Here is a 21,672-nt window from a genome sequence, read left to right on the forward strand (position 1 = left end):
TTAGATTCATTAAATTTGTGTGAGGTTCATAAAAAGAATTAAGTAATGCATCAATATAAAGTAATTAGATTTATATAAAACACAATACTCCACGTTAAAAATATATCATAATCGAATTTCAGTCTTAAATTTCTAAACTAGAAGAGACAATAATTATATAGATGCACTTGGCCAAATGAAAAATAATAATTATGTAGATTGACCAAGTAAAACTATTGTAAAGTTTTTTTTAAATGCCAGGAAAATAGTTAAATGTATTATTAGTCATAAGAGTACTCTCTACTTTATTGTAAATTTTTTTCCTAAATGTCAGGGAAGAGTTAAATAAGTTTTTTTTGGTTGAAGGAAGTCAAATGTGTTGTTATTAGTGTATAATAAGAGTACTCTCTATTGCCCTTTACTGGTGCTGAGAGTTGAGTTTAATACGTGATGCATGCCTAATAATAGCAATGGAACATTTTTTACCCGTTCTGATTCACAAATCATATACTCCTACTTTTATAAGATGTATATCATGCATGTGAATGTTATTTCTCCTCATTATACACTATAATCATCAATCTGTATAATTCTAGAATATATATGTAACGTTTATTTAGTGACAATATCACCTCTTCAAATTCTAGGTTATGCATTTGTGCAGTTGAAATAGTAAATCAGAAAAAAGATGAAGCCACCCAAAAAGACAAAGAAGGATAAGAAAAGAGGTGCATGGCATGAGTTAAGACTCATGGGAAGGATTTGTTGTGTCTTGTCATTATGTGATATGTAATTCCATCCCTATTTAACCTTTTGCCCCATGCTTGCCAACTTGACCTTTGACACTGTAATTTTGTTTTTTATTGCCCTGCCTTGTTATGATCTTATCTTTACCTGTTTCCCCAATATTGCAACTAGTATTCTTTGCCCGCTTCGCATGGTTCTTAGTTTAACATTTTTTTTGCAGTATAATAATTTTTATTATAAAGAAATAATTTTTATAAAATATAAAATAAAAACTTATGGTTACATGAGAAAATAAATTTTTGGTTTTCCATAAATCCACTGGTTTTTTAAAGATACGTTGATGTTTTTCTTTTATAGACAATTATGGGGCTGGTTTTTTTATATGTTTTTAACAGCTGATGGTTGATATAGTAAATTGACTAAATTATTTCTTTGCAAAAAAATTGTGGATAAAATCCCTAAATTAAATCGTTTGATATAAAAGAAAAGTATTAATTTTTTTTTTAATTTTGTGGACCTTTATTTACTTTGTTCTACAGCTTAGGAAATTTGAATCGGACTTTTATATTACATGTATGGTTGTAACGTTACATGACAGTGAATCTTTATTACAGTTTTAAGTGGGTAATTAAATGTTGGCAGAGTTGGTTGGCTGTTACCACTCCTTTACCAAATTAAGCTTCTTCGGTGTTTGAAGAAACAGTTCACTTCTCTTCATCCATTCGGCTTCCAAACTCGTCATCCCTGGTAAGAAATGAGTTTTATTCTTCTAATTTTATGCTTCCTTTTTTGTTGTGAATCTGATGTTATATGTACAAATGATTTTGGTTGCATGTCCTGTTACTTTAGAAATCGAAGAGAACCATGTCCATTACCCCTAAATTCGTGAAATTTATCGGGGAATCAGATTTGGCTGAAGATGAAATGGTAAGAGAATTAACTAATTTTGTTTGCATGTAACTGTTCGGTTTGTTTAGACATTAGCTGAGCACTTGTTCTTTAATTTTTCAGCTCCTTCCACCCCTGTTTCGGGCCAAAGTGTCGAATCTATTCCCCACGGCTGTGCAGCTGTTCTTCCGTAATGGGTTCAATGTTTGGGTTGGATATGATAATGACGATGGAGTGTTCAAAGGTGTTGGAAAGATCTATCGGAAATTTGGTTTGAAGAAAGGGCAAACGTTATTGTTCGAGTACGTGAGCATGTTCAACTTCAAAGTTTTCATTTTCGGAGCTGACTTAACCGAGATTAACTATCCAGTAAACCCTCCCATCCTTGATTGGAGTCATGGCACAGAAGGTATTTAACTTTCTTTATCAATTTTTTTTGTTATATTTTGATGAATAAGTGGTAGTGAGTAATACTCTATATCTTGTGTAATTAGATGTTAAGCATGATGGAGGTTTGAAGTTTCTTTATGTTCTTAGCTGTGGCCAGGAGATTGTTGATGAGGTGGTGAGTACAGGGTTACTTGGATTATAGATAAATAATCTTTATTATGTACATCACTCTAGTACTAACTGTTATATATTTTAGGGGGTACCCTGGGGTCTGGTAGCTGGTTTTGGTAATGCTATTCCACCAACAGTGGAATTCATTTTGAATGATGGGACTATGTTCCTTGGAAAATTCATCCAGCAGGAATGTAAGCTCACCGGTTTATACCGACTAACTAAGCTGAACTTAAGTAAGATTCAGGTGCTGGTGTTTACTTATAATGGTGACCGTACCTTTAAGATTAATATCATTGATATATCAATGACTGAAGGTCTACAATCTGCTGTTGAAGGGGAAGATGGTAAGTCAATTTGTATCTAATATAACTTAATCTAATTTGCCACTGTTATATTAACTAATCTAATTTTTGTAATTTATATTTGTAGTAGGAACCTCTGTAACACCTCCAAATGTATCACTGGAGGATCCTGACCAATGTACGTACTTTGAATTTGAGATTAAGCCATTTCACATGCTGAAATACGCCCACGGAGTGGTACGTTACTACGTCTACATGTATAATTTATATTTAAATCCCCTTATTTTCTATATTAATGATTCAATGTGTGTAATATTTCAGGACATTCCTTCCTTCTTCAAAGGTTTGACTGATCTGTGGGGTAAGAATGATGTCATAAATGTTTCCAAAGGAAGAAGGTGCTGGGCTTTAGCTGTTAAGAAAAGGTTTGACTACAAAAGGCCTTCAATTCTTGATGGATGGATCGAGTTCCGGGATGCATTGAAGCTTGAAGTTGGTGATGTATGTGTTTTCAGCATGAAGGGGAGAAACATAAGGGAGTTCAGTGTCCAGGTTATTAGGAAGATGTAGTATGTTTTCGATTAGTCTGTGTATCTTATGATGCTTATGCAAAACTAATCCTTATGTGCATGCTTAAGTATTGGTGAACCTGATGAATTTTATGCAGTCTATTATGTTGACATTGACGTTGCAAAATGAATATTTGTAAGATGCTCATGTTTGTCTAATTAAATGAAGTACAATTAAGCATGAAAGAGTAGATAAGCAGCAGTTAAACATTCTTGTTCTACATAGTTTGCATAATAGAAATAAATGACATAACATGAGTTATAAGTTTTAGATAGATTGTAGACAATCTCAAATGAGTAGATAAGCAGTACTTAAACCATTGAAACTTGTGGTTCTGTTTTTCCTGAGCTCAATCATCTTCTTCACCTATAATTTTTTGACAAATTGTAGACAATCTCAGATAAGCTGCATCTTGGTGAATATATATTGTTTTAGTTGGCATGAAATGTCTTGTACCTTAGGGGATAAAACTTATTGTCCGGTGTAGTCCAACTGTGAAATGTCATCAAGATGGCAGGACGATGATGATGGCTGTAGATGTCATATACAGTTTTTATTAAAATATGTAAAATATATTATCATAAATATTAACAAAATAATAATAATTGTTAACCTGTGCTGTATAGCTATCACTCTGTTGCACTGAATAGCCCTGTTGAATTTTAGGCTCCTCGTATTCAAATCCTGGGTACATGTCAACAGCCAGGAATAGATCACTATTTTTCTCTATGTTTTCTTTGCTGATTTGAAGCTTTAGAGTGTACCCCTGACCTATCATGACTTTAAATTCCTTTGGGAAGCTTAAGTGCTGTGAAAAAGTGTGAGCTCTTTTAGTAAGTATATTGGTAGTAAATAGTTCCAATAAATTAGTGGTGCTAATCAATATTACACATTGTAAAAAGTAATTTACCTCAGCCTCCATATCAAAGGCTGTTCCTTCGAGCAATCTTCTAAATGCTCTGTCCTTCAATTTAATCTTGATGCTTCCAGTTTCATCCGATCCAATAATTTCAAGAGTGAACCTTCATCATTTACAGTAAAATGGTTAATATGTCATTTTGTAAAACTCTGACAATATAATTAGAAGAACTCTTAGGATTACTTTTTGTTTGGTTCAGGCACAATCCGGTCGCATGACTTGCAGTAAAAATCTTGATTTCGCATACTACATGTTTCATAACAGGAGGTGCAAACAAAATGCATCCACTGTGATTTTTCTTGAACAGCTTGTACTGTAATCTTGGTTACAACGTCATCCTGAGACATATATTGATGCATAAATGAGATAGATCTGCAATATATGTCTGTAAAATATAATAGCAAGCCCCTATAATTTATAATTAGCTGACCTCAATGAAATTTTCTCCTAGCTGTAAGATATCACTGATTTTGCAGAGCTTGTTTGATTTGGCCTTGCCAGATAGAATGTGCTTGCCAAATCCGGGTTCTTTTGACCTGCGACAAAGTCAGTTATTCAGTGCAAATTATGTACTTAATAATAGTGAGGTTCAAAGTCCAGTCTGGGTAAGAAACTATACATTTTCCTTAGCTTGTGAACACTGTGATGATCATAGTTAACATAGAACTGTGTTGGTGCGTAGTTGCAGATATCTATCTGTTCTGAAAACATATTGATTATGTGTTAGTACTTTTCCAGCAGGTATAAAATTTTTATGATTTATAGTGTAACTCACCATTCCATTTGGTGATTCTCCCACTTGCAATAATGAGTATTACTGGTTCCTCCAAATCAGCAGTCATTGCTTTCACAAACTCTTCGGCAAACGAATCCCAGAAGGTCACATTTATCTTGCGGCTGTAGTTATTTTATTGTATTATTAGACTTATTATGAGATGCATTATGAACTGCATAACTAATTTTTCTAAAAGTTAAGAACTGCACTGGTTTGATCAGTCATTTACCTCCCATCAGATAGTTTGAACTTGATGTTCTTCTGTGGCTTCCCATGCCGGTTATTGAAGTCCTTTATTTTGTCCGTCTTTGGGATAATACCTATAACATCTGTGAAAGAACATGCACAAATAATTACCATAACATATTATCCTGGATTAATATTGAAAACGACTTTAATAGCCACTAACCTGTTAAGTAGGTTACTTGTTCTGCAGCATGTTTCAGATCAGAAAACTGGAAAAAATCAAAGACATTCTTGGGCACAAATGTCTGAGATTCGTCAAGGTCCGTGATTCTAGTATCTACAGTGAAGATAATTTGCCGGTCCATTGGAACAGGGCGAAATTTGTCTTTCTCTGTGTACTCCTTCACATCAAAATTCTTTATCATGTAGATTTTTCCAATTTGAATAATCCGCCCTATTTTATCAGCTAAGTGAGCTGGGGCGTAAGCTTGCATTCTACAGTTCTACAAACGTAAAAGTTTAGTAAAGTAAAAAACATAGTGAAGTAATTTGAGGTTTAGGAGATAATACCTTTGCATCTAAAAGCAAGATATTGAAGCCTTTGTAATTTTTTCCTGTGTTACTAAAAGATTTCCATTCTCTTATCACTCGAACTTTGATTTTCCAATCTGTTCTCCCTAGTTTCACGCTTCTTAGTGGATCAGAGACAGTGTTTGACATGTTTGTTTTCTTTGGTGGAGAAAATTTTCTTTGTTTTCTTACAGAAGGAAAATGTTAAGTAGTGTTCAAGACCTGCTTTTAAGTTGAGGTAGTTGCATATTTACTTATAGTTATTGCAATTTGGTTTTAGTAGGTACGCAAGCTTTAACTACAAACTGAGCAATAAGTTTCAATGTTTTAAGGAAACATAAGGTATACAACCTCAGACGAATATTACAAATTCAGTTCAAATAGTACTTCATTGTTAAGCAAAAGGAAATTTGAGTTGATGCATTCATTGTCATTAGGACATGTCCTCTCCTGTCAGTTTCTTCTTCTACGTCAACATGTCACCTAAGGCTGTCAATGAAAGCAGTATTAGATATAGTGTACAAAAATGCTTCAACGTATATGTGTGATTCTATACTTACTTTTTCCTGCTTAATGTTTTTCAGTTTTGGTGGGTGTTCATTAACTTCTTTTTCACTTTCCTTCTCCACCATGAACCTCGGTCTGGTCTTGTTCGTTGAGTTCCCAGTCTGCGGGCTACCACCCTTTGAGTGATTTTCAAGAACCTATAAATAATCATTTAAAGTTTTACGTTGAGGTGAAATAAGTAATTCAATTACAGATAAATAACAACTTACATTTGTAACTTCAGTCTGTGCTTGAATCTCATTTTGTTGCTGTTTTGGTGAATGGGTTGCGCACACATCCATCACCTCATAAATTTGCAGTGCTTTGTAAACTTTGGACCCCTCTTTGAGATTTTCTTTGGTCAAAGCAATGGTGAAATTGTAGTTTTTTTTCAGAGGAAATTTCAGTAGTTGGGGGAATTTATCACCTTCTCCAGACTACATATTTAAGGCAGAGTAAGGTATGTACGTAACGATTATTAGATAGTTAGTTGAGATCTCGGATAAAGCACATAAAACTCACCTCCTCAATATCCAACTCCACCTCGTATATCTCCTTGCCAATCAAACGAACAATTTCTTCATTAGGCCAGATAACAGGAATAATACCGGTTTCATCAGAGCATAGAGTATATAGCTGGAACCTGAATTGGAAATGACATATACAAAATTTATGGCAATACTAATATGTACATCCAACAGAAACTAATTAAAATGAATTAGTACCTTTTGTCAGGATAGGGCATGACCCTGCTACATTGAGTACACTTGTAAACACCATCCACTGTTAAAACTTCTATGTCACATTGAGTACAATAGCAAATGTACCAATTCATCTTCTCATCCACCTTCTTCACATTCAGCATGCAAATCACTCGTTTCTATTCAACCATATAAACATTAATAATTTGGTTACATATTTATGTAGTGAAGACTATTTCTTTGTGATTTTAACGTATTATATGTACCTCTATGTAATCTTCAGTAAGTTTTTTCAGTTCACTTATTTTCATTGTTGGTAGAACTGGTTCTGGTTCCTCATCTTTGCTTATATCTTTTTTGGTATAGAAATTTGGCTGGCCATACCTATAACAAAAATGATTACAGTGGAAATGTCATTTAAGTACTAACATAAGCAAGAAGTTGAATATGCAGTCTAACAATAACCTTTTCCTGAGCTTGTGAACGGACGGGTGATCAATGTTCAAGTAAAACCGAGTCGCGGGGAAATGGGTCAAATACAGTTGCTCTGCGGTTCAAAGGAAAAAGTGTATGAGTCAGTGTTTCCTCGAGGACCAATTAAAAACCAAATACATGTTAAAAACTTACTATTATATTCACTGGCTTTCGCACTTGTGATGATAACAATTAGTGGGCGTTCTGCTATTGTATCAATTTCCTCAAGAAACTTGTCACCAAACTCATTGAAAAATGTTACATTTATGGAAGTCCTAACAAAAAGAAATATAGGGAATCTCATATCAACAATAAATAGAGGACTTGATGTAAATTGCAGTTGTTGTCAAATTATATAAGCTCACCTTCCATCAGTTATTGTCAAGGGGACATGGGATTTCTCAACTCCATCCTTCATATATACCACTTTATCTTCAATATTCTCTATCACTCCAATGACATCTAATAAAAAGAACAAAAGCTCGCATATTCAATTCCGACCTTAGCCTATTGTGTAGAACTTTAAATGGGGCATTCAAATAACAAATGAAAGATAATGTTACCAGTTAGGAAACGGTTATCATTTTTTAAACCATCCATGCACTGTAAGGTGTAGAAATCGAAACTATAGGGAGCAATCTTCAAACCCAGTCCTGTGTCTTTTTCAATCTTGGTTTCATTTGAAAAATAAATATGCTTCACATTTCTAACTGCACGGTTAGTTTCGTCACCATTATAGTGTGCAACCTTAAAATTCTGGAAGATATATATTTCTCCTTCTTTTAGTACATCAGCAACTACGGCAGAGAGTTGAGCGCTTATGTAAGCATGAATCCTTTCACTCTATTAATTACAAAAAGTGCAGTTAAAATTAGGACAAAGTTGTAGCATGATAGTGTTAATTTATATGATGTAGTTATATCACTTGAGCTGTACAATCATGAGCACATTAAATGTAATTTCTTACCGAGTCATCGAACGCTATGAGATTGTATCCCTTGAACTCGCCTGTCTTCTTATTTATGCTTTTCCAGAGTGTTTGTGCTCTTACTCGAATAACCCAATCCTCTCGGCTGTCATCCAACCTGCTAAGAGATTCATATTTGTTGAAGCTCATTTTAGGCAGATGCAAGAATTTTCACAAAATTCTACTTCCTTCACTATTCTCAGATCTGATGATTATACGTTGTTTGTGGATATTTGAGATTTAGTTGTGTGGAGGAGAGTGTGCCAGCAATGCATGTACCTTCCTGGAACTTGAAAAAAGCACATATACAAATTACCTATAAACTCAAAACTGCACTTGTTAAAATTTGTGCATAGTTACAGTAAGGTAGAAAAAAGTATAATATATTTTTCCCCTATATTACCTTTGAGGTTATATTCCATAATTATTTTGGAAAATATTTTAGATTTTCAATTGTTCTCATTAAATGATAAATAATGGAATGCTTAGACAAAAGACAACTATTGAATTTATGTTCCTTCACTTAACAACATGCAAATAATGGTTAATTCTTAAAAACCATCTCATTATATTCTGCAAATTTACCTATATAAGAGAAAACATAATCACAGTTTAAACGATGCATGGCGGCAATTACAAAAGATGCACTGGCCTGTCAATTAATATTTCTGAAGTAAATGAACTTAAACATAAGACAAATAATATTTCACTGTTATCTCCGAGAGATAGCAAACACTTCAGATGCACAAAAAGGGTCACAACCTGTTTATGTGCCTTACAAAAAATTTCAGTGTATGCAACATGTAATGTTCTTGCATGTTACCAAAAAATTTAGTTTCAGCTACATCTAATGAAACTAAATGACAGGTAGATTGTAAAATATTTCCTTGTAAACCACATTATCTGTGAGATTGGTTGCATCTCCTTCTTCATTGTTGATAAACAACTTCAAGCCTTGAGGAGAAGTCACACGACTTATAGCCACGTACAACTGGCCGTGAGTGAAAACAGGCTTCGGAAGAAAAAGAGCAACCTTCTCCAGAGATTGTCCTTGTGCTTTATTTATGGTCATGGCGTAGCATACCTGCAGAGGCATTTGCTTCCTGCAAAGTCTAAATGGCAAACGCGTCTCAGTAGGAGATAATTCCATTCTAGGGATAAAATGTTTAGTTCCCTTGTAACTGCCAGAAATCACTTCGCACTCAACACAATGTTTGAGGCACTTGGTGACCTTCATTCTTGTGCCATTACATAACCCCAAGGTCTGATTCAGGTTCCGAATCAGCATCACAACAACACCCACTTTAAGCTTCAGTTCATGCAGAGGAAGGCCTGGTATATTTATCGAGTTCATGTACTCGGGTGGGAATGATTGCATTTGATCTCTTTCTGTGCCAGGGAAGTCCTCTGCTGTGTCAACACTGAAATAAGAATGGATTTCCCCGGGAATTTTCTCCACTATTAGAGAATTTACATGACCAACGGTCTGGTTGGTTGGAGTGAGAATTGCCCTCTCACTCAAATAATCTGAATTCTGATAATTTTGAAGAAAGTCTGGAAATGTACTTTCAATCATTTGATCAACTGTGTTTTCCCCTTGTAAGTTGCAGAATTCTTCAGGAATTGCGATTTGATTGTTAGAGCCTTCAGCATTAGTGACAGGTGTGTTCTTTATTTTGCCATCTCCAACATCTAAGACCCACTTTGCGAAATCTTTCAAAGATGATACCTCAGCTGCATCTCTTCCTTTATTTAGGCGCATATTGTGTAAGAGCTTAAAGACAGTAGCTACTTTCCACAGCTTAGATCTTGTGATACAGGAAGACACAATTTCACCCTGTCCAGCACGCGGTATAACCGGTAAAATTTGGCGAAAGTCTCCACCAAGAACAACAGTAATACCACCGAAAGGCATGTGATATCTATCTGGACTGACAGCTTTCATGATATCTCTGAGAGAACGGTCAAGACATTCAAACGAATACCGGTGTTGCATGGGTGCTTCATCCCATATTATCAGACTTGTCCGCTTAATTAATTCTGCTATATCGGACTGATGGGAAATAGCACACATGGAATGGTCATCAAGTACTATTGGAATTTTGAATCGAGAATGAGCGGTGCGTCCACCGGGCATAAGGGTGGCTGCAATACCCGAAGAAGCAACAGGAAGGACAATTTGTCGTTGTGATCTCAGTTTAGATATTAATGTCCTCCATAAGAAGGTCTTTCCACAGCCACCACTGCCGTATACAAAGAACAAACTCCCCTTGTTGTTTTCAACTGAATCCATAACAGAGTTGTATACGGCCAACTGTTCTTTGTTGCATTTGGAAAATAGAGATTCAAATTCTTTTTCCATCTCAGCTATATCGTAACTGGTTTCCTCTATGATCAAATTGTTTGAATTGCAATCCAGATAACTGCTTGGGGGCTGGGGCATTTGGTTGTAATCTTTAAGTGACTTGCCAATAGACTTTAGGAGTTTGTGAATTTCTGCAGGTCAACAAAAAATATAGTTTCAATTACAAATTAACAAAAAATCATATAATCTTTAATATACAAATAGGAGATGTTGATATGGATACCTGCAAGGGCAAAGAACTCTTGTTGTTTGTCATTGAGGATAAGATGTTGATTACCCGTTAGCTGACGTTGCTTCAACATTAAATCATCAACCATCTCCTTCCAGAAAGTTTTCCACAATAAATTAAGATCACTGACCTTGCAATTAACCATGATGTGAACAAATAGTTCACGGATTTGCTGTGGGAAGCCACATGCTGAACATTGTTGCAGAACCTCATGCCATTCCTTGTCACTGTCTAGAAGACCTAATTCTTGACAGGCCTCATGAAAGGTAGAGAAGACAGTTCCATTGACTGTCCTGAGACACTCAAATGAAGTTGGTCCACGAATCTTCATCAGCAGGAGTCTTAAATACCAAAGCTCCCCAGCACTGTGATGAGTATATGCCAACCTACCAATCTGATTGCCCCGTTTCCTCAAATTCCAAATGTGATCCGATTCATTCCAGACGTAGTGTTGAGGTATCTCATCGTATAGATATTGCCGTGCATTGGGATCATTGGCATTGAGAAAAAAGAAGGCCTCCAACTGTGTCATTTTCTCCTTCTCTCTGTTCACAATCTTTGTCAGCGGTTCATTGGCTCTGAAGGTAACATATTTGTTGCCAGGCAAGTGAAAGGAAAGGCGCAACACTGACAAAGAACGGTAGTGTATAGTATATCCAAAGATACGATATGCAGCCTCAGCTCCACATATGTATCTCCCATCAAAGAAGGATTGAATCTCATCTTCCGGTTCTTCAATGTTATCACACGATTTGTTGGTATTCTTCTTTCCCCGAATTTCAACGGTTGCTCTGTCATGTCCCTTTAAGCAATATTTAAAGAGATACTTCAAACTCCGGGCATGTGCACATATTTCAACATTCATATGGCACTGATATTTCACCAGTAAATCTCGGTTGTAGGGGACGACCCATCGGTTATCTAACTGTACTTTACCCTTCTTGGCAGTAATATTTGTCTTCCTGCGCTTATAGATTGGGAAGCCTGACTGATCAAACATGGTTGCAGAACAATACCTGCAATCAAAAGATAGTCTGCTGAAAACATGCTGGTAAAACAGTTACAACTACATTTACGGTGGGGGCATGACTAAGAGAAGATGTTGGCAGGTTATGGACATACAAAACCATTAAAATCCATCAAGTCAAAAAGAACATGAAGGCCAATTTTCTTTACAACAGCTGATTAAATCTCATTTAATCTATAAAAATGAACCAACAGACCTCAATGTATACAAATGAACCAACAGACCTTAATGTCCTAAACTACACAGTAAACATGAAAATTCCAAAGATGAAAGACTATTATGCAATCCACAACATTTATAAACTATGAGGTTATGCAAATCCACCAAGTATACTATACAGTATCTTTAACAACAAATCATGCCATATAAAAATGAGTAAACAGACCTAGTAATATAATCCAACAATAAAGTCTAATTAAAAAAACCAAAAAAAACATGCCACATATAATTGAGTAAACAGACCTACTAATATAATACAACAATAAAGTCTAATTAAAAAAAAACAAAAAAAACACAGCATTAAAAAAAACCCAACTATTATAAACTATGTGGATTTGTTGAGGACATACTTTTTTGGAAAGTGTCGGATACACTTTTTCTGTTTCATGCAAGGTGATTTGGGGTGATCGTGTCCACAGGGGCCATGCATCATGAAAGCCTGAACTGCTGCATGGCCAACAGGATCTAAGGCTGGATCAGGAATCTCAGCACTAACAAATTGATCAACATTGTTCTGTAGCTTCAACTTTGATTCAGAATCCAACCATATTAACATGTGGACGTGCGGAAGCCCTCTTTTTTGAAACTCAACTACGTACATCACTGTCCACGTAAAAGTTGAGAAATTATGTAGTCAAACTGAGGTATTGAGAAAAAAAGTATGAACATGTCAGAATAGTTAAAATTGTACCTCCAAGACACACACCAAAGTATTTATTCTTCTTGATATCTTCAATTAGTTGCTCAAGTTTTAGTTTGAATACACGAGCTATAACATCGGGAGAGTTCTGAGGTGTGCAAGGTGGAATTAATTTCATCATCTGCTGAATTTCATCCCATATGGGATTGGTTGTCATAGTGAGAAAGATATCAGGATGGCCAATAAAACGACATACAGCTAGTGCATCCTGAAAATTCTGCTGCATGTATCGCCGTGAACCAAGAAAGCCAGCCGGTAAGATAAACCCTTTGCCTACATTGTTGGAATCACCTTTACCGGATCTTACAGACTTGCAGAGATTAGAATAAAGATCAGAGCGCAAAGTTGTTTGATTTTTACGAAACCACCACAAACGGGCTTGTTCGATAGTACTAAATGCATCCACCATATACTGCTGGTAAAGACGACCTCCAAGACGCGGAGTCATCCCTGCGAATTCAGTATTTCATCAATATTAAGATAAATGTGATCAAAACATAGAAGAAATATGATGCATTATGTTTCAAATCTGGAAAAAAAAAAAGCACAGGTTGTTTACCTTCGTTTGTACGAACTTGGAATTTATAGGAATAATACTCCTTCATTGAAATGCATTCTCTGATCTTGTTCTTTTTCTTGTCTGACTTACCAAAGGGAATGTCTTTATGGAAACCATCGCCACCGTGAGGAAATAAAAGGGGATATTGTAAGGACATGAGCTTCGGATGTATGTCGGTTATCCTTTCCAAACCCCTTTGTTTAGAATGTAAAACAATGTCACGCTTACCCTCTGTATCATCAAGATCACCCACCATAATACCGGCCACCTCGTCCGAGGGACCTACATGGTTTTCTCTACCACTTTCAGAGCGTGAAACCTTTAGTGTAATTTCAAGATCTTTCACACCATGTAACTCATAACGATCACGTGCTGATCTAAACTCCTTCACCAAGTCATTAGTCTCATCCAACATCTGCTTTAATCCTTCCACAATCTCGACATCCAACTCATCACCACCATCAACGGTTACCCATTTCAATCGATTTTGGACTTCATTCTGAGTGTCGTAAATATATAATTGGCAGAATTTTGGGTCTTCACCCTCATCAGGAATAAGTGAACCAAATAGATGGTGGTTCTGACCATTTAGTCGATATACATAAGGAGCGCCGCCACAATTAACTGAATTGTCAACTTTACCACCAGTGGATGTAAATGCAAAAATACTATTATAAAGACGCACACCATCTGTGAAACGCTTAGACTTCTGGGGATCGTTATGTAGCTGCCATATATAAGAGGGTGTGGGTTCCTCTCTGGGTAATTGGATCTGTCCCTTTGAGCAACATGTAGAAAAAATCGGTGTACCCTTGGTAACGCACTTGTTGATACGTTCTTCTTTCCACATCCAAGCTTGGCAGAAGGAACATTTGACATTTGGAGGTCCCAGTGTTGCATACTCCTTGACAACTGACACATTTATAAACCAACATTAGACAGTAAACTCTAGTTTCTCTATGTAAGGATAGTAAGTGGACCAAGTTACCATGTCCGCTGTTAATGTTTTCATCACAATCTTCATTGACATAATCAATATCATCGTCTGCTGAAATATCACTGTCACTATCCTCAAAGCCATGAATCTCAGGAATTTCTACAAATTTGCAAAAAAAAAAGAAACAATAAAATTCATGTGTTTATCAGTAAGCAAAAAATTATGTTCTGGACTTGAATTGTGAATGCAAACCTGTCTGGTTATAAACATCAGGATCGGGATTCTCACGTGAACTTTCATTGAAATCCAGAACACGCTTGGGTATTCCAAACTGATTGCCATTTAATTTCTCATGCATAACAGTCGACTCTGAAATTCAAAAATTCAATTAACGAATATATACAAAATATGCATGGGATTATAAAACAAAGCAGGGCAACAAAAGACTACTAAATACCACTATTAGAATAATTTCTTGACGCAGAAACACCAGAATCAAGAGAAAATGGTCTTCCTGCCATACTTGGTGTCAACGGAGTTATCCTTGTACTGTTCATGCTGCTGTTTTGATCATGTACACGTAAAGATGCCTTCTTGGATTTATTACTTTTCTGCATGGACTGGTTTGGAACCCTTACATTTTCTTTCTCTGCTGCAGCAAATCCTAGGGGTGTGTAAAACTAAACTCATAAGTACAAATGTCATTGAGGTAAAAAAATTAATAGATATTGAATAATCATTAAGGAGGAAAAAATACGTTTACCCTGAAATCGAGAGTTGGACTTGGATTTCCTTGCCTCAACATTTGTAAGAGGTGTAACAAATGCAGGCTTCTGATGCATATCCCTGCCAAGACTATCGGGAGTATGTGGACTGTATTCATTATTCCCATCAAAGCCAACTGACTGGCGCAATTTCTTCTTATGAGGTGAACCATGGTGGATTTTGTTCGAACGTGGTAACGTGTTTGCTGTCAATGCAGCCGGAGAACCAAGGACATTGTATCCATCTCTTCCCTGGGGATTGACATATGGCGGGGTTGAAGTGTTCCCTATGTTCTTCCTCTTATGATTTCCATCCTTGTCGTGTGATGAATGTAATCTAATGTCAGGGGTATTAGTACATAATGGAGCAAAAACAGCCCTCTTTTGTGTCACTGGGTTTTTATCTTTTCTTCGGTCGGTTTGTGGTGTTGAGGAATCATTAACTAATTGCACACTACTTTCCACCATGTTCAAGTCTGGAATCACTGTAGGAAAATACATAAAAGTTGGAACCAAAAAAAAGAGTCCTTGACTTAAAAATATGCACAATTAAGATCAAAACACAAACACAAACTGGTATTTACAATCGGACACAAAAATAAATGTAATATATGTGAAAACAAAATGGGTAACATCCAAAAACATAAAATCAATTTATGCAACATCAATTAATTTAATGGAACACATTTATTACAGCATAAGCAAACTAATGTCCCAAACATATTTATTACTCAATCATGGCAAGATATGAATGCTTGCATCTACTGAAAACAACAGTATAAAACGGGTCTCGATATTTATTGCTATAGAATAAAATGTCTGAGTGAGGAGATACTCACAGGCGTCAGTCACCCCTTGCATTCGGAACCCATCCTCTGCCATATTATGTTATATATTTATATTCACCTGACCTAGAAAAATGATGAAAAAAAACAGAGTTTGATAAGCAAAACATTAATATGAAGAAGAAGCAATAAAAATGGCTACAACCCAGCATGAAAGAAGAAGCAAATCAAAATATTACAATGGAAAGAAATTGATTAGCCGATGGAAACCATTGACAAATCTTGCTTTACTGTGGAAAATGAGATTTTGAAGAGGAGTTAAAGAAAGGTGAGGAAATCTGACCATTAAAGACAAAGTCGAAGTACAGGTTTTCGAAATGAAGGGCTTGATCTGATGCCACGTTCCTTCGGTTCGTACATTTGAAACCGGAACACCGGATGAGACGGTAGAAACAGCTGGAAGACTCTGCACAAAAGTGAAAAGAGCTCGTGCATATGTGCTTTGTGATGTGTACGTGTCTGAATTTGGAAGTCAAATGGCAAGATGTGGTAAATAGTGCAAAATATAGGAGGACAGACTGGTAATTAGCCATGCAAATAGCCTTCAGGCAATATCATTTAAAGAGATATATCTTATCTCAAACTATGGGTATTTGCATATCAGCAGCAGATAGCATCTACATAAAATACATACATAGATCTCAAAGATAACAATTTTGGATACACATACATATACATAGATATTGTAGTATAATAGGTAGAGATTGAGCAGCAAAACTCAGGGGGGATGAACTGGAAATCATAAACAAATATACATAGGTAGGAGAGTATAACAAAAGGTCCACACTCTTGTGAACCCCATCTACTTGAATTTTTCTCATCTTCTTCTTCACCCCCTGCCCCACCTCATGTACCCAGCCCACAACACCCATCACAATATTTTTATTTTTATTTATTTATTTTTCTCTCACACGCACAAACACACACCAATGAATCTTCCTCCCTACTTTCTCTCACGGGTTGACCCACCCGTTTCAGCAGATGTCAAGTTTTATCTTCAACATGCTAACTCAATATCCTCAATAATAATAATGCAAATGTATCAACATGTATTAAATAGTACTTGTAATACTATTCAATCTGTACTACATGTCCAAAACCAAAACGTAGGGCAAGACTTTGCTTTCCTATATATACACATGTCTATCTACACGTATTCAACCATCAACCAAACCATTACTCACTCATTTCCTTTCTTTCTTCATTCTTCATCTATACCAAAACAACATTAAAAATGGACGGAAGTTGCATAGATGAGCAAAGCACAACCAGCGACTCATTGCCAATCTCACAAACATCCTCACCGCCTTCCATTATATTCACTTCTTTACCCCTCAAAAACTCCCCCGAGAGGCTATGCCGAATGGGGAGCGGCGCAAGCGTTGTTCTCGATTCCGAGAACAACGGCTTAGAAGCGGAGTCACGAAAACTCCCCTCTTCTAAGTTTAAAGGAGTTGTTCCCCAGCCAAACGGCCGCTGGGGCGCTCAGATTTACGAGAAGCACCAGCGGGTTTGGCTGGGCACGTTCAACGAGGAACATGAAGCCGCGAAGGCTTACGACATCGCGGCCCAACGCTTTCGGGGCCGCGATGCCGTAACAAATTTTAAGCCATTATTAGACACTGAAGATGAGACTAATTTTCTCAACTCTCACTCGAAAGCCGAGATTGTAGATATGTTACGAAAACATACCTACAATGACGAGCTGGAGCAAAGCAAACGTAACTGCGGTTTCCAAAAATGGAGTCACGGTAACAGCATGTGTGATAAAATTGTTAGCGCGCGTGAACATTTATTCGAGAAGGCCGTGACGCCTAGCGATGTGGGGAAACTAAATCGGCTAGTGATCCCGAAACAACACGCCGAGAAGCATTTCCCGTTACAGAACGGAGCCACCTCGAAAGGCGTTTTGTTAAATTTCGAGGATGTTGTGGGGAAAGTATGGAGATTCCGTTATTCATATTGGAACAGCAGTCAAAGTTATGTGTTGACTAAGGGTTGGAGCCGGTTTGTTAAAGAGAAAGGATTGAAAGCCGGTGATGTTGTTAACTTTCAAAGATCGAGCGGACCGGATAAGCAGCTTTACATTGATTGGAAAGAGAGAACCGGGCCCGGTTTAGTCACTGCAGCTCCGGTTCAGATGGTGAGGTTGTTCGGTGTTAACATATTTAAGGTACCGAGTCACGGAGTTGCGGGTGTTAATAACAATGTTAACGATGATCAAGTTAGTTTTTGTAACGGGAAAAGAAGGTTGGAGATGTTAGGATTAGACTGTAATAAGAAACAAAGAATTATTAATGTTGTTTAGAATTTATGTTTTGGTACGGCGGTGAATCGGCAGCCGCGACGGCGGTGGCGTTGGCCGTTGTGACAGTGGTTTAAGTAAGGTTGCAAGTTGGATGAATTGTATATTAATTGGTAGGCAAAAAAGCAGCCGAACAGAGCTGTTTCAAATCTTGTAATAGAAAAAGGCAGAAATAGAAAATAATTGTCAATTTGTAACATGTTCGTTATCTGAATAATGGTATATTATTGCATTATTTAAATCCGTTTCAGAAGCAGTGTTTAAGTTTAATTAGTATAATATTCCACTTGTTTAGTGTGTCGCTTTTCCATCAGATATTTGTTTATTGCAGATCAAGTATGAACGATATCTTCGTTTTCAATTATGGAAAGAAAAGTATTGCCCTGATGTACGTATTATCATGCACTGTGTGTACGTATACTTGTTTCATGAAAATGAATATATCTAATATTTTCGTGATCAGTAAGCAGCGGATCTCCTCTTTTTTTTAAAAGCTGGTGGACGCGTGTGAATTTTTTTAAGATAGGAGCGGCTTGATTCGACATTGGTGTTTACTCTGATACATTTACGATATTCTTTCGGCATGAATTAATTTCAACGAACAAAAGCTTTCACTTTTGTAACAGAACTACACACAACACAGATGAGGGAACATGAACTAAAATTAGGTGAGATGATGAAGCACACGTTTAAATAATGCACATACTGTTTATGCACTTTGGGTAAACATATCTTCTTGCTTTTTAGTTTTCACTAACATCAATCTAATAACGAGATTACGACAGTGATGGACTATGTAATTATCAATGTCATTTCGCACACCGTTATCTACTAAAGCAATATATTACATTTTACCAGTACGATTATGATATGATAATCATCAATTGCACAATAATAAAGAATTGAATTTGTTTAATTTAGTAAATACCGGTCCATGTGTGTGTGCATGACAAATTGAAATTGAATTCTGGTATACATTCTGGCAGCTTTGCTAAACTTCTACAATGACCTGCTTAGTACTTTATCATCTTCAAACATCTAATGTAAAACGTGACAGCTTAGATTACACAAATTTGGCCGAGTTGTTTTGGATAAAGTAGAACTCAAACAATAAAAAGATCATTCGAGTTGCTCCCTCTACCCTAGATTGTTTATCTCGAAGGTTGATGACTTGATACGTATTTTAAATTTTTTATAACATATAATTTCATGACTTTTTTCTTCTGAATAAAAATTAAATATTTATATATTTATAAAATAGAAATTTTTTAAAATAAATTATAAAATTATAATTTATATACATTTTAAAATGTAGTCGAATACTCGAGTAATGTAAATACGGTATAAAAATGAAATATACATTTATTACATGGAGTGTAGCTTATGTTTGCTTTTGCTTGGGGAAGTAACTCCCAATTTTAATTTTAACAACGCTCATTTTTTACATTGCATAGAAACTTATCCTCGGCAGTAAAAATAAGAACACAAAATACAGCAGCAGATGTCTAGAGATGTGTGATACAATCATACAGCAAGATCCGGTCTCCAAAATATCAGGTAGCCCAGGGGTGGTGAACCATCTCGGTATACAAACTATAAACAATGCAAGGCACCTGCCGTTTTCATATAAGTTGTGAACTCCTTGTCATTAATTTAAGTGTGCCCCTAAACAACTTGCATGCACATTTTTTTATTTATTTTGACAAGTGTTTGACTGATTGTACCTTATTACTCCACATAACTCTTCGTAATAAACAATTATTATTTAACGGAATCAAAATCGCATTGCGATATTTTCTCGATAATGCCATGCTTCAAACTGTTCAGATTCATGCACTGAATTGAAACGAGAGGCTCGAATAAGAGGATGTGGGATCTGGCATCCAGTTTTTGTCTAGAAAAAGGCTGTACTTGTTGTATCACACCCGACAATTTAATTACATAACATTATTTTCGATATATGATGAAAATAAAATTGAGAAAGCAGAATTATTGAACGGGAACACATGCACACTCTGTATATTCAAGTACATTTTTGGTACGTTGTATTTGGTAGCCAAGTGAAGTCTGAAGTAGATCTTTATACTATGTTATTTTAAGCAGGAAATAATATCTGAACTAATAATTGTAACATTCGTTCCAACTGAATAGGTGCTTTTGACCAACATGAACTGATGAACCTAGCTGCTTTACAATGTCAATATGTATTTATATATTTCTGCAATCGATGGTAAATCCTCATTTAATTGTTCAAGTTTTAGTCTTGGCGACTTGTTTTCTGTGTAATTTCGTGTATATGACAATACTGAAGTTTGATTTTTTGTCATCTTTTTGACAATTTTTGGGAGGTCTTTTGACCATTACAACTGCAAATGAATGTAGCTTAATCTAGAACATGTAGTCCATAAATTTACGATTTAACTATAAGGTTTATATACTGAAAACACAAATATTCAAACAACTGTTGGATTAAATTAAATAATAAAAAAAAGGAAATAGTAGGGTGGTGGAGTTATTATTCTAGGGAGATGGTTGTGTCAGCTATGTCAACTTGGCAAGTGTGGTACTTATCAAGCAACTTCCCACGATGACCATCTCATGATAATCCAGATGTAGCTGTCTGTGACACGTAGTCTTTCAGAATATCACACTTTCCGGTCCTCTGTATTTGGGCTACGAGTTGTTTCAGTTTCCTTGATCAGGCCAGACCAACTAACAAGTATAGCCCATATGATTCTACATGTACATGGGCCAGTAGTCATTTCTAGCCCAGATTTACCAGAAATAAAATGACTGTCCTATGTAATGTAACATATTCCCTTTAACTTAATATAGCAATTATATATAGAACATCCCTTTAACTTAATATAGAAAGTTTGAATGGAAAACTAGCGAAGTGTGCATTTCATAATTGATTAATCATCATCAGAATGAAAATCTATATGCAGGACGGAGATATCGTAGATATTGACGTGACTGTATATCAAACTGTAAGTTGCTCTTTGTTAGATATCAGAAACAGAAAGCATACATGGCTGCACTTTATTTTATATTACATTAATCGTGATGATTTTGTTCAAACAAACTTATCCAAAACACCTCCATTGTTCTTTATGGTAATCGCTTTCTTGCAGACTGATACAAGTTTGACCCATATCATCACTTGCTATCATTATAGATGTAGTGCTTGCCATGTTAATGATTTAGTTGATACTAATAGTAATTGTATATATATACAAGCTACTTCTAAACAAGTGGCATTTTCAGTGCTCTTATGAGGCAAATGCTTAAGTTCTGATTTTTTTTTTATTGCAGAAATATCAATCCTAATAAAAGAGAAATTTAGCTAAAATTACGTGCATTCATTCATTGTATATAATTTGCACATAAAGTTATTAAGACTGTTCGATCAAAAGTATGCTAATGCATGTCCTCCCCCCTCCCTCATATGTTGTATTTTTGTTGCTGCGGTAGCCTTTAACATTGATACCTTTTGTGTGCTCTTAAAAAAAACCTGTGTTTGTGTTCCGCAGA

General features: G+C 35.9%; 5 protein-coding genes across 7 annotated transcripts; 2 read left to right on the forward strand and 3 right to left on the reverse strand.

Moving 5' to 3' along the window:
- Positions 1-1,129: 1,129 nt before the first annotated feature.
- On the forward strand, positions 1,130-3,189 carry LOC108208124 (uncharacterized). Of its 3 annotated transcripts, none has more exons than XM_017378613.2 (7): positions 1,130-1,473; positions 1,576-1,653; positions 1,738-2,023; positions 2,109-2,179; positions 2,261-2,522; positions 2,611-2,717; positions 2,802-3,189. In XM_017378613.2, exons 2-7 carry the CDS (start codon positions 1,591-1,593, stop codon positions 3,048-3,050), a joined length of 1,038 nt encoding a protein of 345 aa, XP_017234102.1. In that variant the 5' UTR covers positions 1,130-1,473; positions 1,576-1,590; the 3' UTR covers positions 3,051-3,189. The 3 variants fall into 3 exon arrangements, with proteins under 3 accessions (XP_017234102.1, XP_017234101.1, XP_017234100.1); XM_017378612.2 differs by having other exon boundaries at positions 1,140-1,473; positions 2,109-2,176; positions 2,608-2,717; XM_017378611.2 differs by having other exon boundaries at positions 1,142-1,473; positions 2,608-2,717.
- Positions 3,190-4,148: 959 nt separating this feature from the next.
- Positions 4,149-5,650, reverse strand: LOC108208350 (uncharacterized). The gene is made up of 7 exons (XM_017378877.2): positions 5,501-5,650; positions 5,154-5,433; positions 4,974-5,073; positions 4,745-4,866; positions 4,589-4,670; positions 4,400-4,505; positions 4,149-4,307 (listed from the first exon to the last, which is right to left on the reverse strand). The coding sequence occupies exons 1-7, from the start codon at positions 5,648-5,650 to the stop codon at positions 4,149-4,151; spliced, it is 999 nt and encodes a 332-aa protein (XP_017234366.2).
- A 129-nt stretch (positions 5,651-5,779) lies between these two features.
- LOC108208349 (uncharacterized) lies at positions 5,780-8,472 on the reverse strand. The gene is made up of 11 exons (XM_017378876.2): positions 8,189-8,472; positions 7,785-8,064; positions 7,587-7,683; positions 7,375-7,496; positions 7,213-7,294; positions 7,014-7,131; positions 6,772-6,926; positions 6,569-6,689; positions 6,277-6,483; positions 6,061-6,204; positions 5,780-5,989 (listed from the first exon to the last, which is right to left on the reverse strand). The coding sequence occupies exons 1-11, from the start codon at positions 8,336-8,338 to the stop codon at positions 5,984-5,986; spliced, it is 1,482 nt and encodes a 493-aa protein (XP_017234365.1). The 5' UTR covers positions 8,339-8,472; the 3' UTR covers positions 5,780-5,983.
- A 222-nt stretch (positions 8,473-8,694) lies between these two features.
- Positions 8,695-16,861, reverse strand: LOC108207676 (uncharacterized). The gene is made up of 11 exons (XM_017378110.2): positions 16,117-16,861; positions 15,828-15,899; positions 14,988-15,473; positions 14,682-14,888; positions 14,477-14,593; positions 14,276-14,383; positions 13,288-14,199; positions 12,720-13,178; positions 12,379-12,631; positions 10,777-11,798; positions 8,695-10,684 (listed from the first exon to the last, which is right to left on the reverse strand). Exons 2-11 carry the CDS (start codon positions 15,868-15,870, stop codon positions 9,045-9,047), a joined length of 5,247 nt encoding a protein of 1,748 aa, XP_017233599.2. The 5' UTR covers positions 15,871-15,899; positions 16,117-16,861; the 3' UTR covers positions 8,695-9,044.
- Positions 16,862-16,956: 95 nt separating this feature from the next.
- Positions 16,957-18,379, forward strand: LOC108210076 (AP2/ERF and B3 domain-containing transcription factor RAV1). The gene has a single exon (XM_017381332.2). The coding sequence runs from the start codon at positions 17,068-17,070 to the stop codon at positions 18,139-18,141; it is 1,074 nt and encodes a 357-aa protein (XP_017236821.1). The 5' UTR covers positions 16,957-17,067; the 3' UTR covers positions 18,142-18,379.
- Positions 18,380-21,672: the final 3,293 nt, after the last annotated feature.

The sequence above is a fragment of the Daucus carota genome, chromosome 2 (assembly GCF_001625215.2).
Source record: "Daucus carota subsp. sativus chromosome 2, DH1 v3.0, whole genome shotgun sequence".
Lineage (NCBI taxonomy): Eukaryota > Viridiplantae > Streptophyta > Magnoliopsida > Apiales > Apiaceae > Daucus > Daucus carota.